The sequence below is a fragment of the Chrysemys picta genome, chromosome 3, assembly GCF_011386835.1.
Source record: "Chrysemys picta bellii isolate R12L10 chromosome 3, ASM1138683v2, whole genome shotgun sequence".
Lineage (NCBI taxonomy): Eukaryota > Metazoa > Chordata > Testudines > Emydidae > Chrysemys > Chrysemys picta.
Window position 1 is genome coordinate 86,090,699 of NC_088793.1, and position 24,095 is coordinate 86,114,793.

General features: G+C 43.1%; 2 protein-coding genes and 1 long non-coding RNA gene across 6 annotated transcripts in view; 2 read left to right on the forward strand and 1 right to left on the reverse strand.

The window, feature by feature from the left end:
* AMD1 (adenosylmethionine decarboxylase 1) overlaps positions 1-24,095 on the forward strand; it is a 48,903-nt gene that overhangs the window by 13,971 nt on the left and 10,837 nt on the right. For 3 of the 4 annotated variants that reach the window (XM_005287611.5, XM_005287613.5, XM_065588320.1), the window contains 2 exons: positions 16,705-16,791; positions 21,417-21,543. In XM_005287611.5, coding sequence (XP_005287668.1) covers positions 16,705-16,791; positions 21,417-21,543 — 214 coding nt within the window. The remainder of the gene's footprint in view (positions 1-16,704; positions 16,792-21,416; positions 21,544-24,095) is intronic. The other variant, XM_065588321.1, reaches the window with a different exon arrangement.
* LOC122174427 (uncharacterized) overlaps positions 2,168-24,095 on the reverse strand; it is an 83,920-nt gene continuing 61,992 nt past the window's right edge. Inside the window, exons 5-6 of the long non-coding RNA XR_010599576.1 lie at positions 4,778-4,905; positions 2,168-3,903 (exon numbers count right to left, since the gene is read on the reverse strand). This is a non-coding gene — a long non-coding RNA (uncharacterized LOC122174427). The remainder of the gene's footprint in view (positions 3,904-4,777; positions 4,906-24,095) is intronic.
* On the forward strand, positions 4,900-12,146 carry LOC135982304 (general transcription factor II-I repeat domain-containing protein 2A-like). The gene has a single exon (XM_065588319.1). It carries the CDS (start codon positions 8,657-8,659, stop codon positions 10,463-10,465), a length of 1,809 nt encoding a protein of 602 aa, XP_065444391.1. The 5' UTR covers positions 4,900-8,656; the 3' UTR covers positions 10,466-12,146.

The window sequence follows — 24,095 nt, forward strand, 5'->3', positions numbered from 1 at the left end:
ACTTCTAGCTGTGTGGAATTCCTCCTGGTCCTCTCTTCTCTGGTAGCCACAGCCTGCCCATCTTCATCTGTCCCCAGCTGTGAAGAGCACCGCTGTGACCTCTTCTCATGCTTACACAGTGTCAGGTCTCCCCTGACTTCCTCTCTTTCTGATTCTTTGGTGGCCAGCTCCTTTTGTTCTTGAACCTGATGGTTCCTGTACCTGGCTGTCTAGGAACTCCTCAGCATCTCTGCTTGCCCCTTAATCTAAGAAACTTCCTCCGCCACAGCCACCAACTTGCATTTCATGCACAGGAAGTGACTTCTGACTTCAGACAGGAAAGAAAACATGGCACATCTGTGGCAAGTCACCACAACTGTTCTGTTGCTGGTCATCTTGAAATCTGAGTGGGACCTGGAAGGAAGAAAAATATCACTTTCTCTAAGCTCCTGCCATAACTGTTTTCTGCCTCTATTCGCGGCGCTGGAATTTGCCTGGGAACTGACTTTTTATACCAAGTCACCCTGCTTAGCTCATTTCAGCTCTGCTCCTCACCATCAGGCAGCAGTTAACTCAGACTTCAGACAGTGGGACTGATTAACGCTCACATTTCAGTCTCAGGGCATGTCTACAAACTTTAAGTCGACATACAGGCGCACCGGAGTAATTAAGTTGTTTGTGCATGTCCATGCCACGGTCCTTGTGTCAGTGGAGTGCATCCTCACTAGCAGTGCTTGCATGCATAGCCGCAGGGGGGGTTGGGAAGGGTTTGCAAACGGGTGACTGGGAACATGGCTTCGGCATCCCATGATATACTTTTCTCCCTCCCCTGATTTTATCTGCAACCCATAATATTTTCCAAAAGGCTGGCATAATTGTGCATATACCATCTCTAGCGAAATATGGATCCAGACAGCTGTGCACTATTATTGTGAGCATCACAAAAACTGTGCACCTTATCCAGTGGTATTTTCAGAGAGGAGCTGCTGCACGGAACATTGCAATGTCCTTCAAGTAGCCTTGCTGGAAGCCATGGAACAAAACAATTCCTGGTTGTTGGCAGTCGCGTAGCAGCTGAACACAGTGGTGTGCCAATTCTGGTCCTGAGAAGCAAGCTGATTGGTGGGATTGCATCGTTATGCAAGTATGGGATGATGAGCAGTGGCTGCAGAACTTTTATACACATAAGGCCACTTTCAAGGAACTGTGTGCTGAGCCCTCCCCAGCCCTGCAGTGCAGCAACACTAAAATGAGACGTGCTCTGATAGTGGGAAAAGCGAGTGGCGATTGCTGTGTGGAAGCTTGCAATGCCAGATTGCTACTGGTCAGTGGGGAATCAATTTGTAGTTGGGAAATCCACTGTGTGGGTTGCTGTGATCCAAGTATGCAGGGCCATTAATCGTCTTCTCCTAAGAAGGGTCACTCTGGGCAATGTGCAGGAGATACTGGATGGTTTTGCTGCAATGGGGTTCTCGAACTGCAGTGGAGCAATAGCATGCATATCCATATTGGCACCAGACCACCATTGTCAGAGTACATAAACAGCAAGGGATACTTTTCTATGGTGGTGCAAGTGCTGGTGGATCACATGGGGAGGTTTTACTGACAACATGGGATAGTCCGGGAAGGTGTCTGATGCATGCATCTTTAAGAACACAGGTCTGCTCAGAAAGCTGTAAGCAAGGACTTATTTTCCAGACTGCAAAATCACCATTGATGTTGAAATGCCAATAGAGATCCTGGGAGGTCCAGCCTACCCCTTACTCCCATCGCTCGTGAAGCCATACACCAGACATCTGGGCCGCAGCTGTGAGCAGTTAAACCAGGGGTCGGCAACCTTTCAGAAATGGTGTGCTGAGTCTTCATTTATTCACTCTAATTCAAGGTTTCATGCGCCAGTAATACATTTTAACGTTTTTAGAAGGCCTCTTTCTATGAGCCCCCTGGACCAGTGGCCAGGACCCGGGCAGTGTGAGTGCCACTGAAAATCAGCTTGTGTGCCACAGGTTGCCTGCCCCTGGATTAAATAGGCTCAGCAAGTGCAGAATGGTTGAATGTGCCTTTGGCCATTTGAAGAGTCGCTGACGTGAAGCAGTGTATCTCAGACTTTGAAAACCCATTTTATTAATGACTGTGATGGGGCAGTGCCCCTCATTGTCTGTCAAAGGATTAATAGCAGACCAACCAACCAGAGGAAGGCTTAGAAGCAGCCAATCAGGGCCAGGTTGGGTCCTAGAAGGAGGGCTGCAGGGAAGAGGAGCTGGGTTTGTCCCTGGAGCTTGAGGGAGAAGGACTGGCTGCCTGTAGAGAGAAGTACCTGGGACAGAGCAGTGCTGGGCAGGGTTGGGGGAGCAAGCAGAGCTTCCAGACTGTGGCCTTGATACAGGGGCCAAGTAGGTGCTGGGGCTATGGGGAAGTGGCCCAGGGAAAGCAGGTAGCAGCAGAGGGGAAAGAGGCAGTGAGCGCCTGCTATAGGGTCCATGGGTTGGGGCCCAGAGTAGCGGGTGGGCCTGGCCCTGCTCCCCCTTTGCCCCACTGGCTGCCAAGGGAAGTGGCCAGCCAAAGGACTGCAGTTTGCCCCGAGCAAGGGGCTGGACTAGGGGCTGCAGTTTGCCACTGCAGCAAGAAGCCAGGCGAAGGACTGCTGGTTCACCCAGAAGGGGAGATAACTGAGTTGGGGCACAGCCGGAGGGCCATGCCCTGAAGAGGACGCCGTAGTCTGGAATAAGGCGGGTCCCCAGAGACGGTGGAGAAGCAGTGACAGAAAGTGAGACGCCACAAGAGGAGGATGCCCTGCTGATGGACAGAGCTAATTCCCAAAGAAACCAGCAGGAGGCGTCACAGTGGTGAGCACAACCTGTTACAATGACCCACAGTAATGTGTGGTGCTTTTCTGTGTTGTGCCTACCAATAGTCTGAACCTTGCTGTGTATGTAGTGATGTTACCTTGGAAAAAATACCTGTTGCTTTGCTCTGAAAATAACGTACAACCCCTGCTCACTAGCACCACTAGAGCTGCCTCCAAACCTACTGCTGGAAGACCATCACTGGGGAGAAATTCCATTCAGCCTTGGCCCTTCCAAAGGTACTGCTGGTGAATGGGGGATGTACTTGATGCCTGGGGAATGTGCGTTGACCCAGCAACTCATCTGTGTTGGGGGCTGAAACCGTGGCTGCCATGAGTGAGGGGAGCGTGGGCTGCTGCATAGTGTGGAAGGGATAGGAGCCAGGACTCCTGATTTCCATTCACCACTCCAGGCCTTTGAAATTGTGCTCATACCCCCGTGCCTCAGTTTCCCCCCTTTGCCTCCCCACACTTTGAATTAATAAATATTTCATTTTCAAGACATGGACTTTTAGTGTGTGTGTGCGCACAAAAAAAAATTTGACAAAGAATTAAACCTTGGAAAGATGGGAATACAATGGGGCCCCCTCCCATTGTAAAAATGTGAAAACACATTAATCTCTTTAAAAATCAGTGTGTGTGGCTGAGATTCTGTGCATCCTTGCCTGAGGCTGAGCGGAAGGGATATTGCATTTGCCCCCCACACCTAATGGAATGTGTGTGGAGGGAGGGGGGAGTACAGTGATGTTGGAATGCAGTTCTGCAGGGGCTGCAGAGGGAGTCAAGCCTCAAGCTGTTTCTCCTGTAGGTCATTCAGATGCCTCAACATGTCTTTGTTCCTTCAGAATCCCCATCATCACCTTCTCTGTGCCATGCTCATTCTTAGGCGCTTTTCTCCTCCTCATAATGTCTGTGTCCATGTTTTCTGCAAGAGCAATCCTCCATGCCCTCTGTTCAGTTTCCAGTGTCCCAGAGGTATTCATGATCTCATTAAATGTTGTCATGCATTCTTTCGCCTTTGTCTTATCTGGGAGACCCTCTCCGCTGGTGTGGAGGAAGTGTAAAGGCTACACTTTCAGCTGTAAAACAGGCACAGCACAAAGGGACCATTGTCAGTGCAAACTTGCCATATAAAAATCCTTTCCCTGAATCTATACAAGTGTAAAGCAGAACATTTTCATTTCTACAAGGTATTCATTGAACTTGTTTGCTGTCCTAGCCATGGTGAGTAGGGCAAGGGAGCTGGACCATCTGCAGTGGACAGGGGGCCAGGAGGGGACAACACGACCCGCAGCAGAACTGTAGGTGCCATGGGGACCATGCCACTTCCCTTTCTAACATGAAAATTGTCTGGAGGTCAGGATCTGGCATTCCCCTTCCCAAACTGCAAGCAGAGGCGGTGAGGGGTATGTCTCTATGCATGTGATGGCCTATGGCCACTGAAACATTTTCCTTTTCTTCACCTGCCACTGTTAACCTCCCAGAGTAGCCCGGGACACAGTGGGAGGCCTGGACCATCTACCTGCCCCGTGCAGGAGGGGCCAGAGTGCCCAAGAACACCCCTTGACCTGTGTCCTCGCACCCTGTCTGCCCTAGGCTTACAGTTTGTGTGGGCAATGTCAACCCCTGCCACCCAGACTACAGCCATGTAGTGTCAAGCGTGGGGGAAGGGATGGAAAAACAAGATGGGGCCCACAGGCACTAGTGTTTGTGGGTCGAACAATTGAAGTGAATACTACCACTGTCTCCCATAGATAACCCTAGCGGATATGCTCCTGAAAGTAACACAGGCTGCAAGGGAACAGCTGCTGCAAGTGTCCAGGTACAGACTGGGTCCTTATGCTGCGATGATGCCTGCCAAATTAATACTGGAATAGTGTGTGAAAGTGTCGTACCATGGTGGAAGAAATACGGCAACCTTCCCCAGAAACCTTCTACAATGGATTAGAGTACCTGCATGATAGTTTCCTAGAGATCTTTATGGAGGATTCCCAGGACATCCCTCTGTACACAATGTTTTGCAGGGCACCCTCTGCCTAGCTTGTCCAGGCACTAGGAAGCAGGTAGCCACTCTACTGCAACTGTTTTTAAATAAAAAAACAAAAACATAACATGTAAACCCCCCCTCTCCCCACTCACACACAATATTTATGGTAAATGCTCACTCAGCAGAGGTTCCTTCCCTGGAATCACGCTTAGCCATGCTGCTGCTCTGCACTTGGCTGAACTTCTCCAGGGTTGTAAACAGCTCCTGGCTCTCCGGGACAAAATATCAGAAAATATATTGCTGCTATATAAATTTATGGTATGCCCACATCTGGAATTCTGCGTGCAGATGTGGTTGCCCCATCTCAAAAAAGATGCATTGGAATTGGGAAAGGTTCAGTAAAGGGCAACAAAAATGACTTGGGGTATGGAACGGCTTCCATATGAGGAGAAATTGACTGGGATTTTTCAGCTTGGAAAAGAGATTACTAGGGAATTGAGGGGGGGGGGGGAAGAGTCTATAAAATCATGACTGGTGTGGAGAAAGCAAATAAGGAAGTGTTATTTATGCATTCTCATAATGCAAGAACTAGGGGTCACCAAATTAATAGGCAGCATATTTAAAACAAACAAAAGGAAGTACTTTTTCACACAACACAGTCAACTTGGTGGAACTCCTTGCCAGAGGATGTTGTGAAGGTGAAGACTATATAACAGGGTTCAAAAAAGCACTAGATAAGTTCATGGAGGATAGGTCCGTCCATGGCTATTAGGCAGGATGGGCAGGGATGGTGTCCTTACCCTAGCCTCTGTTTGCCAGAAGCTGGGAATGGGCAACCAGGGATGGATCACTTGATTACCTGTTCTGTTCATTTGCTCTGGGGCACTTGGCATTGGCCACTGTAAGAAGACAGGATACTGGGATAATGGACCTTTAAAGAACAAGGTGGCTGTTCTTATACAGTGGATCCCCTGCTCGTCTGTGTCCCATTGTCGTCGTCCTCAGTGTTGCCTGTGGTGGCCTGGGACTCTTGACTCCTCAGAGGTATCCACGCTGCTCTTGGAGGTTTGGGTGGGGTCATTACAGAGAACACATGCAGTTTCTGTAAAAGTAGCACGTCTGCGGTGCTGAACCAGAGTGACTGTTAGCCTCTCTTGCCTTCTGCTATGCCTGCTGCAGCTCCTTTGCTTTCACATGGCGCTACTGCAGATCCCTTTGGTAGCCCTGCTCCATACCATGAGAGATCTTCTCATAGATATCCACATTTCTGTGGCTTGATCTGAGCTGTGCCTGGACAGTCTTTGTTCCCCACAGACCCAGGAGATCCACCACCTTCTGTGTACTCCAGACAGGAGTGTGTTTGGAGCATGGAACCAGCATGATCAGCTGGGCAGGCAAGCTCACCACGCAAATGGAAATTCAGAAGTTTACAGAGCGGGGGGCTCTTTCCTGTGTACCTGGCTGCTGGGCAGCAGAGTTGAGAACGGTGACCAGAATGATCACAGAAGAGCATTATGGGATACCTCCTGGAGGCCAGTTAAATCAATGTAAGGACCGTATCTACACTGCCATTATGTTGACTTAATTATGTCAATTGCTACACTTCTTATGGAGTTAGAGTAAGCAAGTCAAGGTAGCAGGCAAGTTATGTTGGCGGGAGGGATCTGGTAGCGTAGAGATGCATTGTATTGGCCTAACTCTGTAGCGTAGACCAGTCCTCCCAGCCCTTACCAAGGCACCAAAAACAGATCTGTCTCAGTTGATTAAATGGGGGCACTCAGCCCAGTTATGCAGCTTGCAGATAGAACAGACAACCTACAGACAAAACTGCACCACTCATCAAGTCTTGCTACCTCCAAGCACAGCTACAACCCTCAAATTCTCTTAACTGCCTGTGTTCATGGCTCCTTCAGAGTTGTTCTCCTCCCCCCCGACATCCTGTCTGGACAGTGAAACCAGCAGCCATAGTATATGGACACTTCCCACTCTTATTGGACTGGAGTCTCATTCATTTTGTATTGAAAAGCATTGGCAGTTCTGAACAGCTGTTTTATTAAATGGCTGCAGATGTTCAATCACCAACTGCCTGCATCATGGGGAAGAAAACTATTTTGACAACAGAACCCAACAAAACAATGCACCCAGCATTTCAAGTGTCAATCAGGATTTCCCCAATTATGAGTCTTGAGACCGCTTTGGATGTTTGCAGTGACATGGTATAATGCTCAGAGGGCTTTGTTTTGCAAAGGTGAGTGGCTGGATCCAGGTGGCTTGGTGTTCTTTCCTTTTAACCATGGCCATATACATGCCCATAAAGGACTCCGGGACAACTCTGAAGTATTATGGCAGCTGACAAGCATTCTGATGTGCTCTGATTTGGGCTCAGCAGAGGAAGGTCAGGCTTCAAGTAGCAGATCCACAAATGAGGGGGGGAAAGGAACTGTTGGGTCTGCTCTGCTGCTTGGCTTCATGGAACAGTGCAGGAAAAATATAATGTAATCCGGTTCCGTTGAGAAAACTGGAAAGGAGGAGGAAAATTGAAAAATAACACTGAGCACTTGACTGCAGAAAAATAGACTCCCATGATAAGTGTGCCATTTCCACCAAAAATGCCAGATTTCCTGGCCACAGAATCCTGGTGTTCAAAGGGCCTTGATTGAGATAAATGGGGGCAGTTAACGCCTCTGAGCTATTTTCAATATATGTGCAGATTCACACAGGCATCACTGCATTTATTTAACCTCAAAAATGTGAAACCTCTCTAGTGTCCCTAGGCGTGGTATTCAGCAACACTTAATCCATGTCTACACTAGTGAACTTAGAGGCACAGCTGTAGCCGATCTGTGCCGACAGGGGAGAGCTCTCCCATTGACATAATAAAACCATCTCAACAAGCAGCAGTAGCTATGTTGGCTTCTCCCCCCAACAAGTGTGCACACAAGCGCTTACGCCAGCGAAACTTATGTCACCCAGGTTTTTTTCATGTCCCTGTGGGTCACATAAGTGGTAGTATAGACATGGCCTTAAAAATCAGTTTTAAGTAAGCAGGTGTTGACTCTCAGCTAATTTACTAGTCGTTCTTCTGTTTTCCAAAACTTTAAATAAATGAGAACTAGAAGTTTGATCCAGTACTTCCTGGTTTTCTTTCTTGTATACCCATATTAAGAAACTTTTCTTGGAGCAGTAGTCATTTAAGCATTAAATTACTAGAGGGTTGCTTATCAAAGTACTAAGAAAAATGCCATCAAGTGGAGTGTAAGGCTTCACTTCACTCAGCCAACAGAAAATATATGTACGATTTTAACACTTAACACTGTTAGCATCAGAATGTAGGAACTGAACACCAATTAATAGATTGCCTAGATTTAAAAAAAAAAAGCCTTTAAAGATACCACTTTGGGAGTCAAGGGAAAAATCCTTCACTTGGGTAAAATAAATGAGTACAAAAGCCAATTTCATTTGTCAATTGAACTGCACAAAAGAGGGAAGATACAGACTGTCTTCAATGTACTCCTGAATCTAATCTTTTACGAAATACCCAGGTATCTTTTTATTCCTCTTAGAATTTCATTGTATCAAGTCTTCTCAAGGCTAGTTTGTTTATATAGATCACATGTGTCAAACTCAAGGCCCGCGGGCCACATCCGGCCCGCCATACAATTATATCCGGCCCGCGAAATCGTTTTATATATCTGTTTTTAATGGCCCTGTGATATGACGCCCCAATAACACACACTACAAATCCCATGATGCAGTGCAATTGCCGCCAACGGCAAGCCGCGGTTCAAGTTCGCGGTCTGTTGATGTATACAACGCTAATATCAAATCAAAGCTAGACCCCAACAATGGCCAAGAGAAAAATTGATTCTGAAAACCGAGGCTTTCAAAGCCGGTGGGAGAATGAGTATATGTTTACTGAAATTGCAGGTAAACCAGTGTGTCTCCTTTGCGGGAGTAATATCGCTGTAATGAAGGAGTATAACCTAAGACGGCACTACGAGACGAAACATGAGAACAAATTCAAAAACCTGAGCGCAGGACAGAAGCTACAAAAGGTAGAGGAGTTGAAGAAGAATTTGACATCCCAGCAGACGTTTTTCACCAAAGCAAAATCACAAAGTGAAGCTGCTGTGAAAGCAAGTTTCATTGTGGCCGAAGAGATCGCCAAATCAGGACGGCCGTTTACCGAGGGGGAATTCGTAAAGAATTGTATGATGAAAGTATGCGACGTCCTTTGTCCAGATAAAACGCGAGCGTTTGCAAATGTAAGCCTCAGCAGAAACACTGTTGCTAATCGGGTTTGTGAGATGGCGACTGATTTGAAAACACAGTTGACTGAAAGAGCAAAAGATTTTGTTGCATACTCCCTTGCCGTGGATGAAACTACTGACGCGACTGACACTGCACAGCTGGCGATATTTATCCGTGGTGTGGATTCCAATTTGTGCGTAACAGAGGAAATACTGGACATTAAATCGATGCACGGGACAACGAAAGGAGAAGACATCTTTGGAAATGTATTTCAAAGTGTAACCGACATGAAACTGCCGTGGGAAAAACTCGTTGGACTTACAACAGATGGCGCACCTGCTATGTGTGGTGAAAAAAATGGACTGGTGGGAAGGATGCGCTCAAAGATGCGGGAGGAGAACTGTGCCGGTGAGTTGACAGTGTATCACTGCATCATACACCAGGAATCGCTGAGTGCTAAAGTCCTAAAAATGGATCATGTGATGAACACTGTAACACAAACCGTCAACTTTATCAGAGCCCACGGTTTAAATCACCGCCAATTCCAGTCTTTTCTGCGGGAAATAGATAGCGAGTTTGGCGATATGCCATATCATACGGAGGTCCGGTGGCTAAGTCGGGGAAAAGTTCTCAAAAGACACTTTGAGCTGCGAGAGGAAATCTGCCAGTTCATGGACAGTAAGGGGAAAGACTGCACAGTTCTGCGGGATGAAAAGTGGAAATGTGAGTTGGCGTTCCTGGCTGACATAACGTCGCATCTTAGCGCTTTAAACCTTCAACTCCAGGGACGGGAGCACATAATAACCGATATGCATGATGCAGTGAAGGCATTTCAAGTGAAGCTGTGCTTATGGGAGACACAAATGCACCAATGCAACTTGTCTCACTTTCCCTGTTGCCAAGTAATACGGAACCAAGAAAGTGCCACAGTTTTCCCAAATGCCACCTTTGCTGAAAAACTCAGCGCGCTGCGCACTGAGTTCGCACGGCGCTTCAGTGACTTTGAGGCACAGAAAAGTAACTTCGAGCTGCTTCGCAACCCATTTGCAGTCGATGTGGAAACCGCACCTGTAGAAATGCAGATGGAGCTGATAGAACTGCAATGTAACGGGACACTGAAGGCAAAGTACGACACTGCGGGGCCAGCACAGTTCACTCGCTTCATTCCTGAAGCGATGCCGCAGCTCTGCCAACATGCGGCTCGAATCCTGTCCATGTTTGGCAGCACATATCTGTGCGAGCAGCTGTTCTCTGTGATGAAAATTAACAAAACGTCACACAGGAGTCGCCTCACTGATGAACACCTGCAATCGATCCTGAGAATCTTCACAACACAGAACCTAATCCCAAACATAAACGAACTTGTTGCAAAGAAAAGACTCCAAGTATCAGGCTCTGACTAAATAGGACAAGAAAATGGAATGTTATGATTTGTTATGATTATACTTTTGCTTTAAATTCAATTTTTTATTTATATTTTCAGATTTTTTAATATTCCAGCATGTACAGATTTTGAATGTACTGTATTGACAGGATATTTTTTTATGAAGAGCAAAATATTTTAAGTTGAAATGTATTTATTTTGGAATGATATCCTGTATTTTGGTTCATATTAATGGTTAAAAAACATAAATATTTAGTCTGTTAAATAAATGGTTATACTGTTCGGCCCGCGAGTTTTGAGTTTTGGCCCCCTGTGCAATTGAGTTTGACACCCCTGATATAGATCATACTGTGATCAAATGCAGCATGTTGGAACAGTATTACTTTTTTAAATCTGAAAAACCTGGTAAACATAAGAGGTGGAAGGAAATAGTGCTGTCTTTTGAATGTATGAGAACACAGCAAAGAAGATAAGCACAGCCAATACTGTGGGCATACAGCTGACTTAATAGTACAGGATGTCGTCTTATTCAAGAAACTACTATAGAGGGTGGATAAAAATCAATATCTTTTTTAAAAAACAATCAGATTTTTATTTAAATCTGATTGTTTTGGTAAAATGCTTTTTGAGGAAAAAATCCATCTAAAGGTAGTTTTAATTAAGATACATTATAGCTCAAAGATCTCATTCATATAATGGAATAGGGATTATAAATTCTAATTCTATAGTATGAGACAATATATTCATGTAATGTTTAAGAAAAGTTTTGTAAAAGAGTTCCAGTAGTTCATGGATTAGGGACCCAATCTTATGGGGTTCCAGGGGCTTCTATATAGATTATTTAGGTTAATCTTTCTATCTACCCAATGGGATTCAGTGCTCAGTCTAGAAGATACCATCAGAGATGCTTAGCTTTGCAGTTCTCAAATTGTGGATTTGTCTCCAGAGAACATGCTTGTTAACAGCAAAAATGTTTTTAAATAAATATATAGAGGTGAGAAATAACAGACCTCAACCCTATTGTCCCTCTGCAAATTTGTGTACACAGAATCAATCCCTTACTTCTCTAAAAGTGCAAAGTTTCAAAAAGTTCAATGAATAGAAGATTGTTGGGGGTGGAATAGATATGCACATGAAGTAGTCTGGAGATAAATGTGAGGGGGGGTGGACTGGCAATAGAAACAAAAGTGAAACTGTTTGAGCAGCATATTTCAGAAATCTTGAGGTCTTTCTGAGTGTAGCCTTCATTGATTTGAGATCTACCATACTATTCTCGCTAGAAGGGAAAACCTATAATGGCAGCAGGCCCTAAAGATAGGGTTACCATCTTTTAGTTTTTAAAAAGGACACTCCATGGGGACCCGGACCCGCCCCTTCCCCGCCCTCAGCCCCGCCCCAACTCTGCCCCCTCCCCTGAACGCTCCGCCCCCTGCTCCTCCCCCTCCCCTGCTTCCCGCGAATCAAATGTTCGCGGGAAGCCTGAAACAGGGAGGCAGCAGATAGGCTGGGGCGGGGTGCGGCGCGTCTCAGTCTGGCCCTCCTGGCCGAGCGGCTCCCTTCAGCGGCTGGCCGGCCCAGGCCAAGAGGCTCTGGCCCCAGCATCTCCCGCCCGGCTTGGCTCGGGCCACCCGGCCCCGCACCCCCGGCTCCTGCTAAGCACCGCTGGCCCTGGCCGAGCACCGCCGAGCCCGCCCTCCCTCCCTCCCGATTTTCCCGGACATGTCCGGCTTTTGGGGATTTCCCCCCGGACGGGGATTTGAGCCCCAAAAAGCCGGACATGTCCGGGAAAATCTGGATGTATGGTAACCCTAGTAAAGAGACCTAGTTTGGGAATAAGAACCATTCAAGAAATGTTTGCTGATCTTTTAAAAGTCACACCAGTGAACTGGTGGAAGTCACTTAAGCACTTGGATTCAGAGACCGTTGAAGTGATACTCTCACTTTTAACAGCAGTAGCTTCTGCTGGTGTAGAAAGAATATTTTCTTTCTTTGGACTAATTCATTCCAAATTGAGAAATCATTTGGGACCTGAAAAAGCAGGAAAGCTTGTTTTTCTTTTCCAGATTATAAACAGGAAAACGAAGGAGAAGATTACTGAGTTAGCTCCAGAAGCCAATATTTTAAGTTTCTCATGTTGACCTGGCTGACAGTCGATTTAATTTGTTTTTAAAAAAATCCTAACTATTTTAGTTAAAAACAATTTTAACACAAACAAACCTGATTTAAAAAACTTGATGTTTAACTAAATTCAAAATTTCATATTCTTGTTTTGTTAAAATGTTTGCTGTTGAAGAAAAAAATCTAAAATACATAATGTTGTTTTAATTAAATAAAACAATTTAAATGTCTGTCTGGTGATTGTTCTCCTAATACAGCGTGGCAAGAAAATCCTCCAAATTTCAATGATTAAACCCATTGAATTGGAGAAGTTCACCTCCCAGTGACTTCATAAATATCTGCTTCAATTACCTTTGGTAAATGAAATAACCAAACATTCATTTTCTGATATAGCTATAAAACTAATCTGAAAAGCTTTCAAAATAAGTCACTTAAAAAATGTATAGTGTGTACCTTCTAAAAATGAAACCTACATCAATCTGAGTTGTGAAGAAATGTATTAAGGTTATAACAACCAACAAGAATGCATTCTTATGTAGAAATCCATGATTAAATCACTAGTCAGGAAGACTCAATTTAAATCGGTTTGATTTAAACCAAATCCATCCTGCATACACTACTCAAAACTTGCTATGAGATGCACTGAGATTTAGGAGTATCTTTAGATTGATTAACCAAGAAATAATTGTGAATGAAATTTTATGGATTGTGAAAGCTTGTTAACTTAAATGGTGAAGATTTAGCAGTCTAGAGCAAAGTGGGAGGTGAGAGAGAAGCTGGGGTCAGCTAAACTACCTGTCAGATAGTAATGGACTTCCTAGAATTTGCGCTTGGCAGCTATGAGGATATTCAGAAATGTGCATTTTAATTTGATATAGTTTAACCAAGAAGCCCAGCATAATTTTATAGATTGGGTAGCATTTTCTTAATAAATTGTTTAATTTAAATGTGCTCTAAAGCAGGACTGATGGAATTGAAGCTGCTTTGTAAACTTACAAATACTGAATGGTGATCTGATGATTGGGTTGTTTACTGCATAAATATATTGGTTAAGTGCAATAGGAAGTCTGTAAGGAAAAATAAGCGGGAAGGGGAAAATGACCCTAGATAATCACTTCTCTATGAACGTTTGAGGGAGATTGAGACAGTGCCAGGACAGAAAATGTCCTCTGCACATAGGAATTTTTAAATCTGCTAGAGTTCCTTCAAAGTAAGACTATTGGTGTTGGGTAGTGGGGAGAGTATGGAGCAAGCAAACTTAGGCGATGGTTACATGACAGAGCTTACAGTGGTGCTGCTGTAGTGCTGCTAGCCTAAGAGGTAAGCGCCTATTGGTGTTAGAAGTAGTTAGGGTACCATCAGGTGATGGTTAGCCTTTAGTGTAAAATGGACATGCATGAAGAACATTTGTTTTAAAACCCTTTTTCCTCATGCCTTTAGTCTTATTGCAGAATAACTTTCTCTTCAAGAAGGCTGTTTTGTCACTCTACGCAACTGGTGAGACTCCCTAAGGGAAGGTGCCAGAACCTGGGTAAGCACTGTTACACAGGATACTGCAACCAGATCTAAGAATGAGAGAACAGCAGAAATCCACCCCAAGAGAGGTAAAGGCACAAGGCCTGACCACTTGAGTGGTAATAAGAGGTACCTAGACCAGAAAGGGAACAGAGTGGCAGCTAGATAAGTAACAGTGACAGGAGATGCAGATAAATATATTCAGTTGAGGAACTAAATTAAGTCTGTCTTCTAGTTTTTTAATAGAAACTTCATCACCTTAGACATTTTAAAAAAACACAAACACCTGCTGTGCATTTTAGATCCCTTCATTTCAAATCACTGATTATGAAGACTAAGAAGTAATATAGATGGTAGACTATAAAATGGGTTGCTGGAAGTGTTTGGTGCTGAGTTCAGCTGAAAGTTACTGCTTTAATCTTTAAAGGTTTAATTCTCAAATGAATTTTTCTTCAGTGGCACACTTTCTGCTTATCTTTCTCATTTGAGTTCAACTTTGTACTGGCATTATACATAGACAAATGGGTTTTTACTGCTAAACTGGAATTTGGCATTAATTTCATAATTGTGAAACAACACTTTATTTCAGTGTGTACTACCTTCTGATTACTCCGTTTATTCCCATTAAATGCAAGTTTTAAATGTTAAACAGTCAGGTGAAGTAACTGGTGTGTGGTGGCTTGCCTGTTACATTTTTATGTTGGCATTCATTAAGAAATTAGTTGGTGTTTAGTGGTGGCTGTAGTTAACACTGATCACTTATAGAAGAGATATTTAAATATATGGATGCATAGCTTTTTCATGATGAAGCTATCAAATGTTTAGCTTTACCAAGTTTCAGTAGATATGGATCTTAGCACTTTTTGTGGATTGCATTATTTAAAATATTAACTTCTATGGAAGTTGCACATTAGATAAATGTAGGCGAAGCTTTGGGAGTCTGAAGTTTCAGTATGACGTATTTAAAGGGATGAGCAACGTGTACTAGTGGCCAGTATATTGTTTTGTGCGGAAGCTTAAAAATAGTGCTCTGATACACCATATTCTAGAGAATATTTACTATAAGTTAAGTTTTGGTCTTAATTGACCAGGTTTCACTTTATTCATTGAAACTTGTTTGTGTGTTGGGGTGGAGCGACAACCTGTCCTAGTGCATCATCCTGTGATTACCAGGGCATTATAATCTGGTGGTTTATCCTATGTGGACTACACTTTTTTAATCCTGCCCCACAGAAGGCTAATCTAAATAAAACTTACTAATATTCATGTATGAAGCTGCTTAAAGTGGCACTAAAAAACTCAAGATTTGTTATGTTAAGACAAGGGGGGAGGGGAATCAGCTTTTATTTAAAAAAAATACAAAAGCAAATGGCTTGTTCACACACAGGTTCAGATAACATCCTATACTACTCCTGTATGCCAGTTATCACAGATCATGTCTCTAAAACTAGATGTTAATCTTATTTGAAATTATCAGTTCTATTGTTCTAGGCTCTGTCCAGATATATAAACCGTCCTTTCCCCAAAGAGCATACAGTTGAGACAAAGGAAATATACCCCTTCTGTAAAATGGGGAACTGAGGCACAGATTAAGTGACTTGCCCAAGGTTACATGGCTGGTTTTTCTTAGTAGCCACCTAGTGGTTTTTGATCTCTAGTCTAGACCATGGTTCTTCAGAAGTTTATAGCACTTGTTCACACTCAAGGGAGCTGGAACTTTGTATGAAGAATATTGGCTGACATGCACTCTAACTGAAACTTCTGGTAGCTCAAATGCAGGTTGTCCATCTCTAACCAAACTAGTCAAGTTTGCAAGTAGTTGCTGTGACTATAGGTGGAAGTTTCTATAATAGCTTACTTATAACAGAAAAACATTGTGGGTATTTTTACAGGCTCGTTTTGGGTTTACTACTTAATGTCTGATTTCCTATTTCCTAGTAAAATGGGAATGGAAGGATTGTCAATACTATGTACAGTGCACAAGCAAATTAATACTCAGCATCTTTCATCTCCAAGAATGTCTAAAGTGTTAACATTTGAAACCACAATTGGGTAGCTAAACTGTCTTGTTAGATGGGTAAGCTGTCAGTTTGTGACTTGCCATGGTCAATTAGCAGGTGGGAAAAGGATTCCTGAGTACCAGTTAATGCCAGAGGGTGTTGTCTACAAATTACAAGGAACTAGTGCCATTGGATGGTGTAGGAATGAGTGGTTAGCTGAGCTGAAGAGTACTTGCTGCAAAAATGTAAGGGAATTGGTTTATGAATCTTCTCTAGCAAAGTATGGAAGCAATTAACCAAGTGTAGCTGTATACTTTTCCCAGAGGAAAGAGCAGTTGATTGCTTTAAATCCATATGCAGTGTCAATTAAGCCATGGTGACTTAAAAATAAAAGTGGTGGAAACCAGCTAGCTGATGTGTAAACTCAAACTGGGGCAGTAAACTACCATTTAACAAAACTAAATTTGAAGGTGTTATATGTGATATTTCTTGTGGCTTATAGTTTCTAATATAAAGTCTTCATCTTAAAAATGACACCATACCTTAACTATAGAATTAAATTGAATTCGGTGGCAAAAATCTCTTGGTGTTTGAATTAGCTTTGACTTACTGATTTCTTTTATAGGTTTGAGTGGGACAAACTTTTGGAGAATGTGCATTGTTTGATCATAAGTGTGACAAAAACTGACAAGCAGGAAGCTTATGTACTCAGGTAAGCCAATATTCCAACAAAGTACTTTGTTTTACACAAGCATATACATAATTATATTCTTCCAAGAAGTAGTCATTCCTAGTTCTAGTCTCCAGATTTTTATCTGATGTCTACATCTTGCGGTGTCTCAGTTGTAAACATGTTTCACTATTGTGCTCAATTATCATGAATCATTTTATAAAGGTTTTGCACTACTGCTTGTCTTGTTCTGCATCTCGAAGGATTAGGAACTAGCTTTATATCTGTCTAGTTCTGTGACTGAATTTACTTGATCAGTAGACATTGCCTTGGGATCAATAGAAATTTCCCACACACTGCTGAACATAATCCTTGTACGTTTCATGAACCCTTAATGTGGGAGGACTAACTGAAAACTTAATTTCAAAGCTAGCTTTGTTGCATCTACATGACATATAGAAATCAGACTAATTGCTCTGGAAAGCAAATATAGCTGCTGAACTAAGGACATCCGTAAACAAATCTTCAGATTCCCTGAAATCTCCTGGAATTCCTCCCCCTTGGTTTCTGCAGCTGTGCTGCATGAATTTTGAATGACTTATACACCTCTACTTCAATATAACGCTGTCTTCAGGAGCCAAAAAATCTTGCCGCGTTATAGGTGAAACCGCATTATATTGAACTTGCTTTGATCCACTGGAGTGCGCAGCCCTCCCTCCCCCCCCACCCCCCCGCGAGCACTGCTTTACTTAGTTATATCCGAATTCGTGTTATGTCAGGTCGCGTTATATCGAGGTAGCAGTGTACTAGGAAAAAGAATCTTCTGCACTTTCTCTTCTTTCAGTTGCTTCCCCACATTCCAAAAAGTGAGAGGCAAAAACACACTTGCCTGCCTGTTTTGTGTATGACTCTAGATTTTAACGTTTAAATTTTTCAGTCAAATGGAAATGTGTGGAAAATAAAGATTGATTTTTTTTACTCTCTCATTTCACTACAAGGACCACAAACTGCACCATGGAGGCAGTCCTTCACAATACAAAAGTTTGTTTTCATAAATTTGTTAATCAAAAAATAGAAAGCTTGTCAAACTCCTGAAGAAATTGTATTTGAAAACCTCCAGCAACTGCAGTCTTGTACATCATTGCTGTTTAATCTGTTACGAATCCATGGCTGCAAAAAATACACAACTAGCTAAACTGTGCACACAACATAACCCCTATTTTTGTCTCTTTAAGGAAAAATGAATCTATAGTAATAGTACTCTCCATAAGGAAGCCACCCACAGGAAACAAATATTTGAACAGGTCTGACATTGCACCAGAAGAAGGGAGTAGTAAACATACATAGCCAATGTGTATCAAACACTCCATCTCCCAGTTCAGCTAATAGTGTACTTCAGTATCTGGCTCACTGATGTTCAGATCTGTCAGTAGTCACTGATTTGTAATGAACATGTAGCTTTAAACACACGTTGGCTATCTTACTTAACACATGTATCTCATGCAATAAATTGAGAGGCAATCTGAATTCTTACTAATTGATTATGAAATGGAGAAGACTGCCTCCAAATAATATTTCTGAACAAATTCTGGAACTGGCAAACTAATTTGTTCAGCATGGCTAACAGATTCTGCAAGTTTCTTACTAAGGTTAATTTGTCAGATAGTGTGATCTTATATCAAAGGATCAGACCAGGTTAGTAACTGGAATTTCCATAAATGTATCCATGATTAAAGGCTGCAGCATCTCATTTAGTATATGCCATTTGAACTAACTTTCATTGTGGCTGACAAATGTCCTGTTCTCAATTTAGTTTTCATATTCAGTTTCTTTAACCCATGGTTCAGTTTAAAGGTATATTGATGACCTTTAGGTATATATTCCTAATTCTGGAATGCCACTATGGACAGACACTAATCTATAGCCTTCTGGCTACTATATCTTCACTGGCAGATGCGGTAAGTTAGTTCTGTCCAGGCTGCTCTGCCTTTCTTGATCTAATTTTTCACTAATTTGCTTTTTCAGCTGAAATGTATGGGACCCAAATTGTCACGTATACAAGAGCCACTTATGCCCCTTTAAGCTGCCAGAGGAGTATAATTTGAGCTTCTAGAGCAGGTTAAAGGAGACTGTAGTGTAAATGAAAATACAAGGTTTGCTCAAACCATGCCTTGAAGACCGTATACAGTCTGTTCTCCTTGGTGGCTGTGCAATCTCTGCATTCTTCACAGAAATATCTGCACTGTTCTAGATACAAACTTCCTCCTATCTAGTTTGGGAAATAAGCCACAATTGATAGAAGTGTAGAATATTGATAAAGCTAAAGTCTTCAGGGAAAAATCCATGGTTAGCAGGGCTAGGGACAGTGAGGAGTTTTTAAAGTATATTGGAAATAAGAAATCCTAGCAATGCCTGTTAGAGTGGTAAATAATGAGGATAGGGTAGTCATATATAGGAACATAAACATAAGAATGGCCATACTGGGTCAGACCAATGGTCTGTCTAGTTCAGTATTCTGTCTTCCAACAGTGGCAGATGCCTTAGAGAGGAAAACAAATATTTGAAAATGGGATCTTCAGTATAGGGGAGAGAGGTATAAGACGATCCGGTAGTTGGAAGAAGGTGGACAAAATTCAGACTGGAAACAAGGTGTAAATTTTTAACAGGGTAATTAACGGTTGCAACAACTTATCAGTGGATTTACCACCACTCGCAGTTTTTAAATAGATTGGATGTAAAGACTGGATACATGCTCCAGTTTAAACAGGAATTATTTTGGGGAAGTTCTATGGCCTGTGCAGATTAGATCAATCACAATGATCCTTTCTGGCTTTGGAATCTAAGACTTTATAAAAAGCAATGAGATTTTGTTCTGGCCCACTTCATTTCTTCAGTGCCTTAATATAAAGCTAATTAGTCTTAAAATGGAATTGCTTGTGTTTCAGGAAAGCATTTCAGTAACTAATTAAAGCTGTAGTCCAAATTCCATACTTGGAATTTCTGGAAAAACTTATATACTGCTTGTACTGTAGTCTTGGCTTCTAGGGTAGCAAGACATTTCACCCACTGTCGTAGTGAATAGTAATGAAACCAACCAAAAATCTTTCCTAAAGAAACATAGCATTTTCAGGCAAGGAAAGTTTACTTTCTTTTAGCCAAAGATGAATTAATTTGATGTATTAGATACAGTGGTCAAACTGATATAATCTGAAACAAATGCTGAAAACATGGGCATTATGGATCTGATTATTCAAATTCAACAGTCTTTCTGAGATTTACTGGTACCTTCCTTACATGAATGCTGACATTGTTTTCTGATAGCTGTATTTACTAATCAAGATTTGTGAATATATATTATACGTCTTGGAATGCTCATAATACTGAATTGTACATGAATGCTTGCCTGTTTCTGTTAAATTGCTTTTTCAAATGCAGTTGCAGCAAGTAAACAGTAAATTATCCAGCTGCTGCTTTTATCTGATACATGCTTATTCAGAACAGGCATATTAACTATTCACAGTTGTGGGGGCTAATTCCACACACTCGTACTAAAGAATCTTCATTTTTTTATTGTTGACATCTCAGGCCAAGACTTCGAAAAATGACTAATGACTTTTGGATGTTAAGTTGACATCTTGAATAAATCTGATTTTCAGATTGTGTTTCTGACTTTTCTGATAAATCAGGCCCTTCCTAGAAATTCTGAGCACCCAAAAATAACTAGCCATGTCTGGAAATCTTGCTCTGATTTGTTATATATGGGTGCAAAGGCCTATTGCAGCAGATGTCTTTGTACGCTGTAGTTACCTACCTTAGCATTGATAAGCTTGCCTCTAGTGTGTTGGAATTAGTATAATCCAGGGGTGGGCAAAATACAGCCCATGGACCGGATCCGGCCCATCTAACATTTCTGTCCGGCCTCCTCTGCCCCTTTGTGATCTCAGAGTCCCGGCCACTAAAAGTCTCTCAGCGCAGAGGGGTGCTGAGGCAGGCTGCCTGCCTGCTGTGGTCCCACGTTTGGCTGCTGCTGGCACATCTCTGCGTGCTCCTAGTGGGGGGCGGGGGAGAGGAGAGGAGGTGGCTCCATGCACTGCTCCCACCCCCAGCACTGTCCTCACAGATCCCATTGGCCAGAAACCGGCCAATGGGAGCTGCGGGGGCAGGCAGTGCATGGAGACCCACTGACCCTCTCCCCCCAAGGGGCACACAGAGATGTGCCGGCCATAGCCACTTCCAGGACAGCAGATAGGCAATCTGCCTGAGACCTGCTGCACCACTGGCTGGGAGCTGCCTGTGGTAAGCATCTTGCGGCCGGAGCCTGCACCTCATACCCGCACCCCTTCCCTGGGTCAAAACCCCCTCCTGCATCCAAACTCCCTCCCAGGTCCTGCACCCCAATTTGCTGCCCCAGCCTGGAGCCCCCTCCTGCACCATGCACCTCCTGCATAGTAGAAATGTGCGCCCTGTGACAACTTACCAAATTCGTGGAGTGGCCCGTTGTGAAAATTATTGCCCACCCCTGGTCTAATCATTGCTCTCCAAATCCTGCCACAAGTTTGTTTTGTACATAAGTTTAATGTGCATATACTGTAACCCTTGTTGAGGGTGCTGCACAAAGATCTAAACCACCAATTCATTTTAATGTAAGACATTTTCTTTTTTTTCAGTGAGAGTAGCATGTTTGTCTCCAAGAGACGTTTCATTTTGAAGACATGTGGTACCACCCTCTTACTGCAAGCACTGGTTCCCCTGTTGGAGCTTGCTAGGGAGTACAGTGGGTTTGACTCAATTCAGGTAAGCTGCCAGAAATACAACTAACAAAGATTTGGTGCAAAGACCTTTGAATTCATTTTTCACATGTAGTCTTTCACAACTTCCATGAACTCTGCTTCCTTTAATGATGTAATCTTCTCTCCTATAACTTTCATACATTTCTGTACAAAGATGGCATTCATAAATCCTGTATGTACTTTTTAACTGTTCCTTTTTAAAAAAGGACACGGTCAAATTATCTTAATACTTCTCAAATGTAACTCAGAGTTTGAAATAAGATTGCTTCTTTAGTCTTTAAGAAACATTTTCCCTTGTATATTCACTGGATCTTATTGTAAAGTTGTCAGTGAGAGCTAAGATGTTGCTTATGTGGATTTAGCTCTGAAGAAAACTCTAGATTCTCCCCCCTTTTAAGTGTGGGGGTGTGTGATGGGGAATCGCATGGAATTTGCAAACAATAAAAGAAAGCAGAAGTGAAAACTTGAGGCCCATCAGTCTAATTTTAATTTTTTTAAATTTAAAAGGTTAAACACAGATAAAGTAGCTATTCAAAGATCTGTATCTATTGAGCGAATGCTCTTTTTTTGCCTCCTTTGGTATAGGAGACCTGATAAATTAACTCCTTCTTCTAGTGTCCTTTATGGGTGCTTCACTGCAGGTGCACATATGCCTCTTGAGGTCTTCATTGAAGATTTTTCTACTAGCAGTGTCTGTTTGACATGTACATGTGCCTTATGCCTCCTTGTGCTGGACAATGAGGCTGCATAGGGATGCACTAAGCAAACTGCCCTCGGTTCCTTTATCACCTTGACCTGAAATGGAGCTCTAGTGTGCCTCAGCAATTTTGTAGTCTTATAGTTTTAAGATTCGTTAGTTAGCGGTTATAGTTAATTAATAAGTGTTAGAGAAATAGAGGACTTTTTTCTTCTTGGGGGGGTGGGGAGGGGGTGGGTTTGCTTTCCTGGCAAGGTATGCCTGGCTCCCAGATATAAATGCTGCCCCTCTTGCCAAGAGGCTATACCTTTGAGTGACAGCCACTCCAAGTGTCTTGCTTGAGGGAATCCCACATGTCCTTGGAGTGCAATGTCTCTAGCCCTCAAGTTGAGGATCAAGAAGAACAGGGAGATTAAGCTCAGACTATTAATGATAGACCAGTTACTTTGACCAGTGTCTTGAGTCAGATCAGGAGATCCCTCCCCTCTATGCATCTGTCTTCAGACAGATCCGAAGCAGGCTTCTCCTAAGAAGTGAGTCATTGGAGGATTCTGAGAGGGCTCGCAAAGAGGAGAGGAGTACAAACTCTTATCTGAAGGACCCTGTTCCAAAAGGCTCAGGTCCCCTGTGAGATCTGTGGTCTCCAGATCCTTGAGCTCTCAATTTGGTACCATTGAAGGATTCCTCCTCCAGTACTAGAGGAGCTGGAAAGCCCTGGAGTTCTAGTGGGAGACATGGCTCTTACAGGGCTTCAGTATTCTGTACTGGGGACAAGGATGGCAAGCATAAGCATCCTGGTCCAATACCGTCAAACTCATCCTTCAGTTGGTATCTACCCATTCTGCACCCTCGGTACCAAGCAAGCAGTGGAACCAGACTCCATCAGCACCTACATCAGTATGCCCACCATTGGCAGTACCATCAGCTTTGGCTACTATGTCCTCCACTAATGTGTCAGTACGCCTTTCCCTACTCAGACCTGCAGGAGTTCAGATATGCGAGGGACTTGTCCATAACGAATGAGCTGGAATCCCTGCTCCTCGTGGGTACTGAATCTGTTGATACTGAAATCTCAGTCTCCAGACTGCTACTGTCCCCTGTACTGCAGGACTCACCATGTTTTAGCTCAGCTCAACTAAGGTCCATTTGGCCATAATATCAGCTTTTCATCTGGCTGTAGAGGGGCTTTCTATATTTGCTCATCCTGTATCTAAGTTTAATAAGGGTTTGGCAAATCTCTACCCCACCCCCCCCAGACTGGAGACCCCACCTCGACCTGAGACCTCAATCTGGTACTGAATTACCTTAGGCAACATCCATTCAAACCTGTGGCAACCTGATCTCTTGCATATCTGTGAAGACTCTTTAGTAGCCATCTTGTCAGCCTGCAGAGTTGGGGAGATTTCCCCCTTTACAGTATTCTTCAAGGATACAGTTTCTTTATGCCCACATCCTAAATTCTTACCTAAATTTCTGAGTTCCACCTTATTAAATAACCAATTTATTCATATACCAGTGTTATTCCTCAAGCACATAACTCTTTGCAGGAGTCCTGTTTTCATACCCTGGATGTTAGAAGGGCTCTCTGGCCTTTCACTTAGATAGGACCAAGCAATTTTGAAGGTCACTTAGGTGTTCATGTCTTTTGCAGATAGATCCAAGGTATCCATGATTTCTGCTCAGACTATCGATGGATATCTAGATGTATTGTCACTTGTTCTTAGACTGCAGACATTCATCCTTCTGAAGGGGTGATAGCACATTCTACCAGGTCACAAGCAACAACCACAGCATTGCTTAAGAATGTACAAGTGTCTGAGATATGTGGGCCCGCTACATGGGCTTCAGTATATACATTT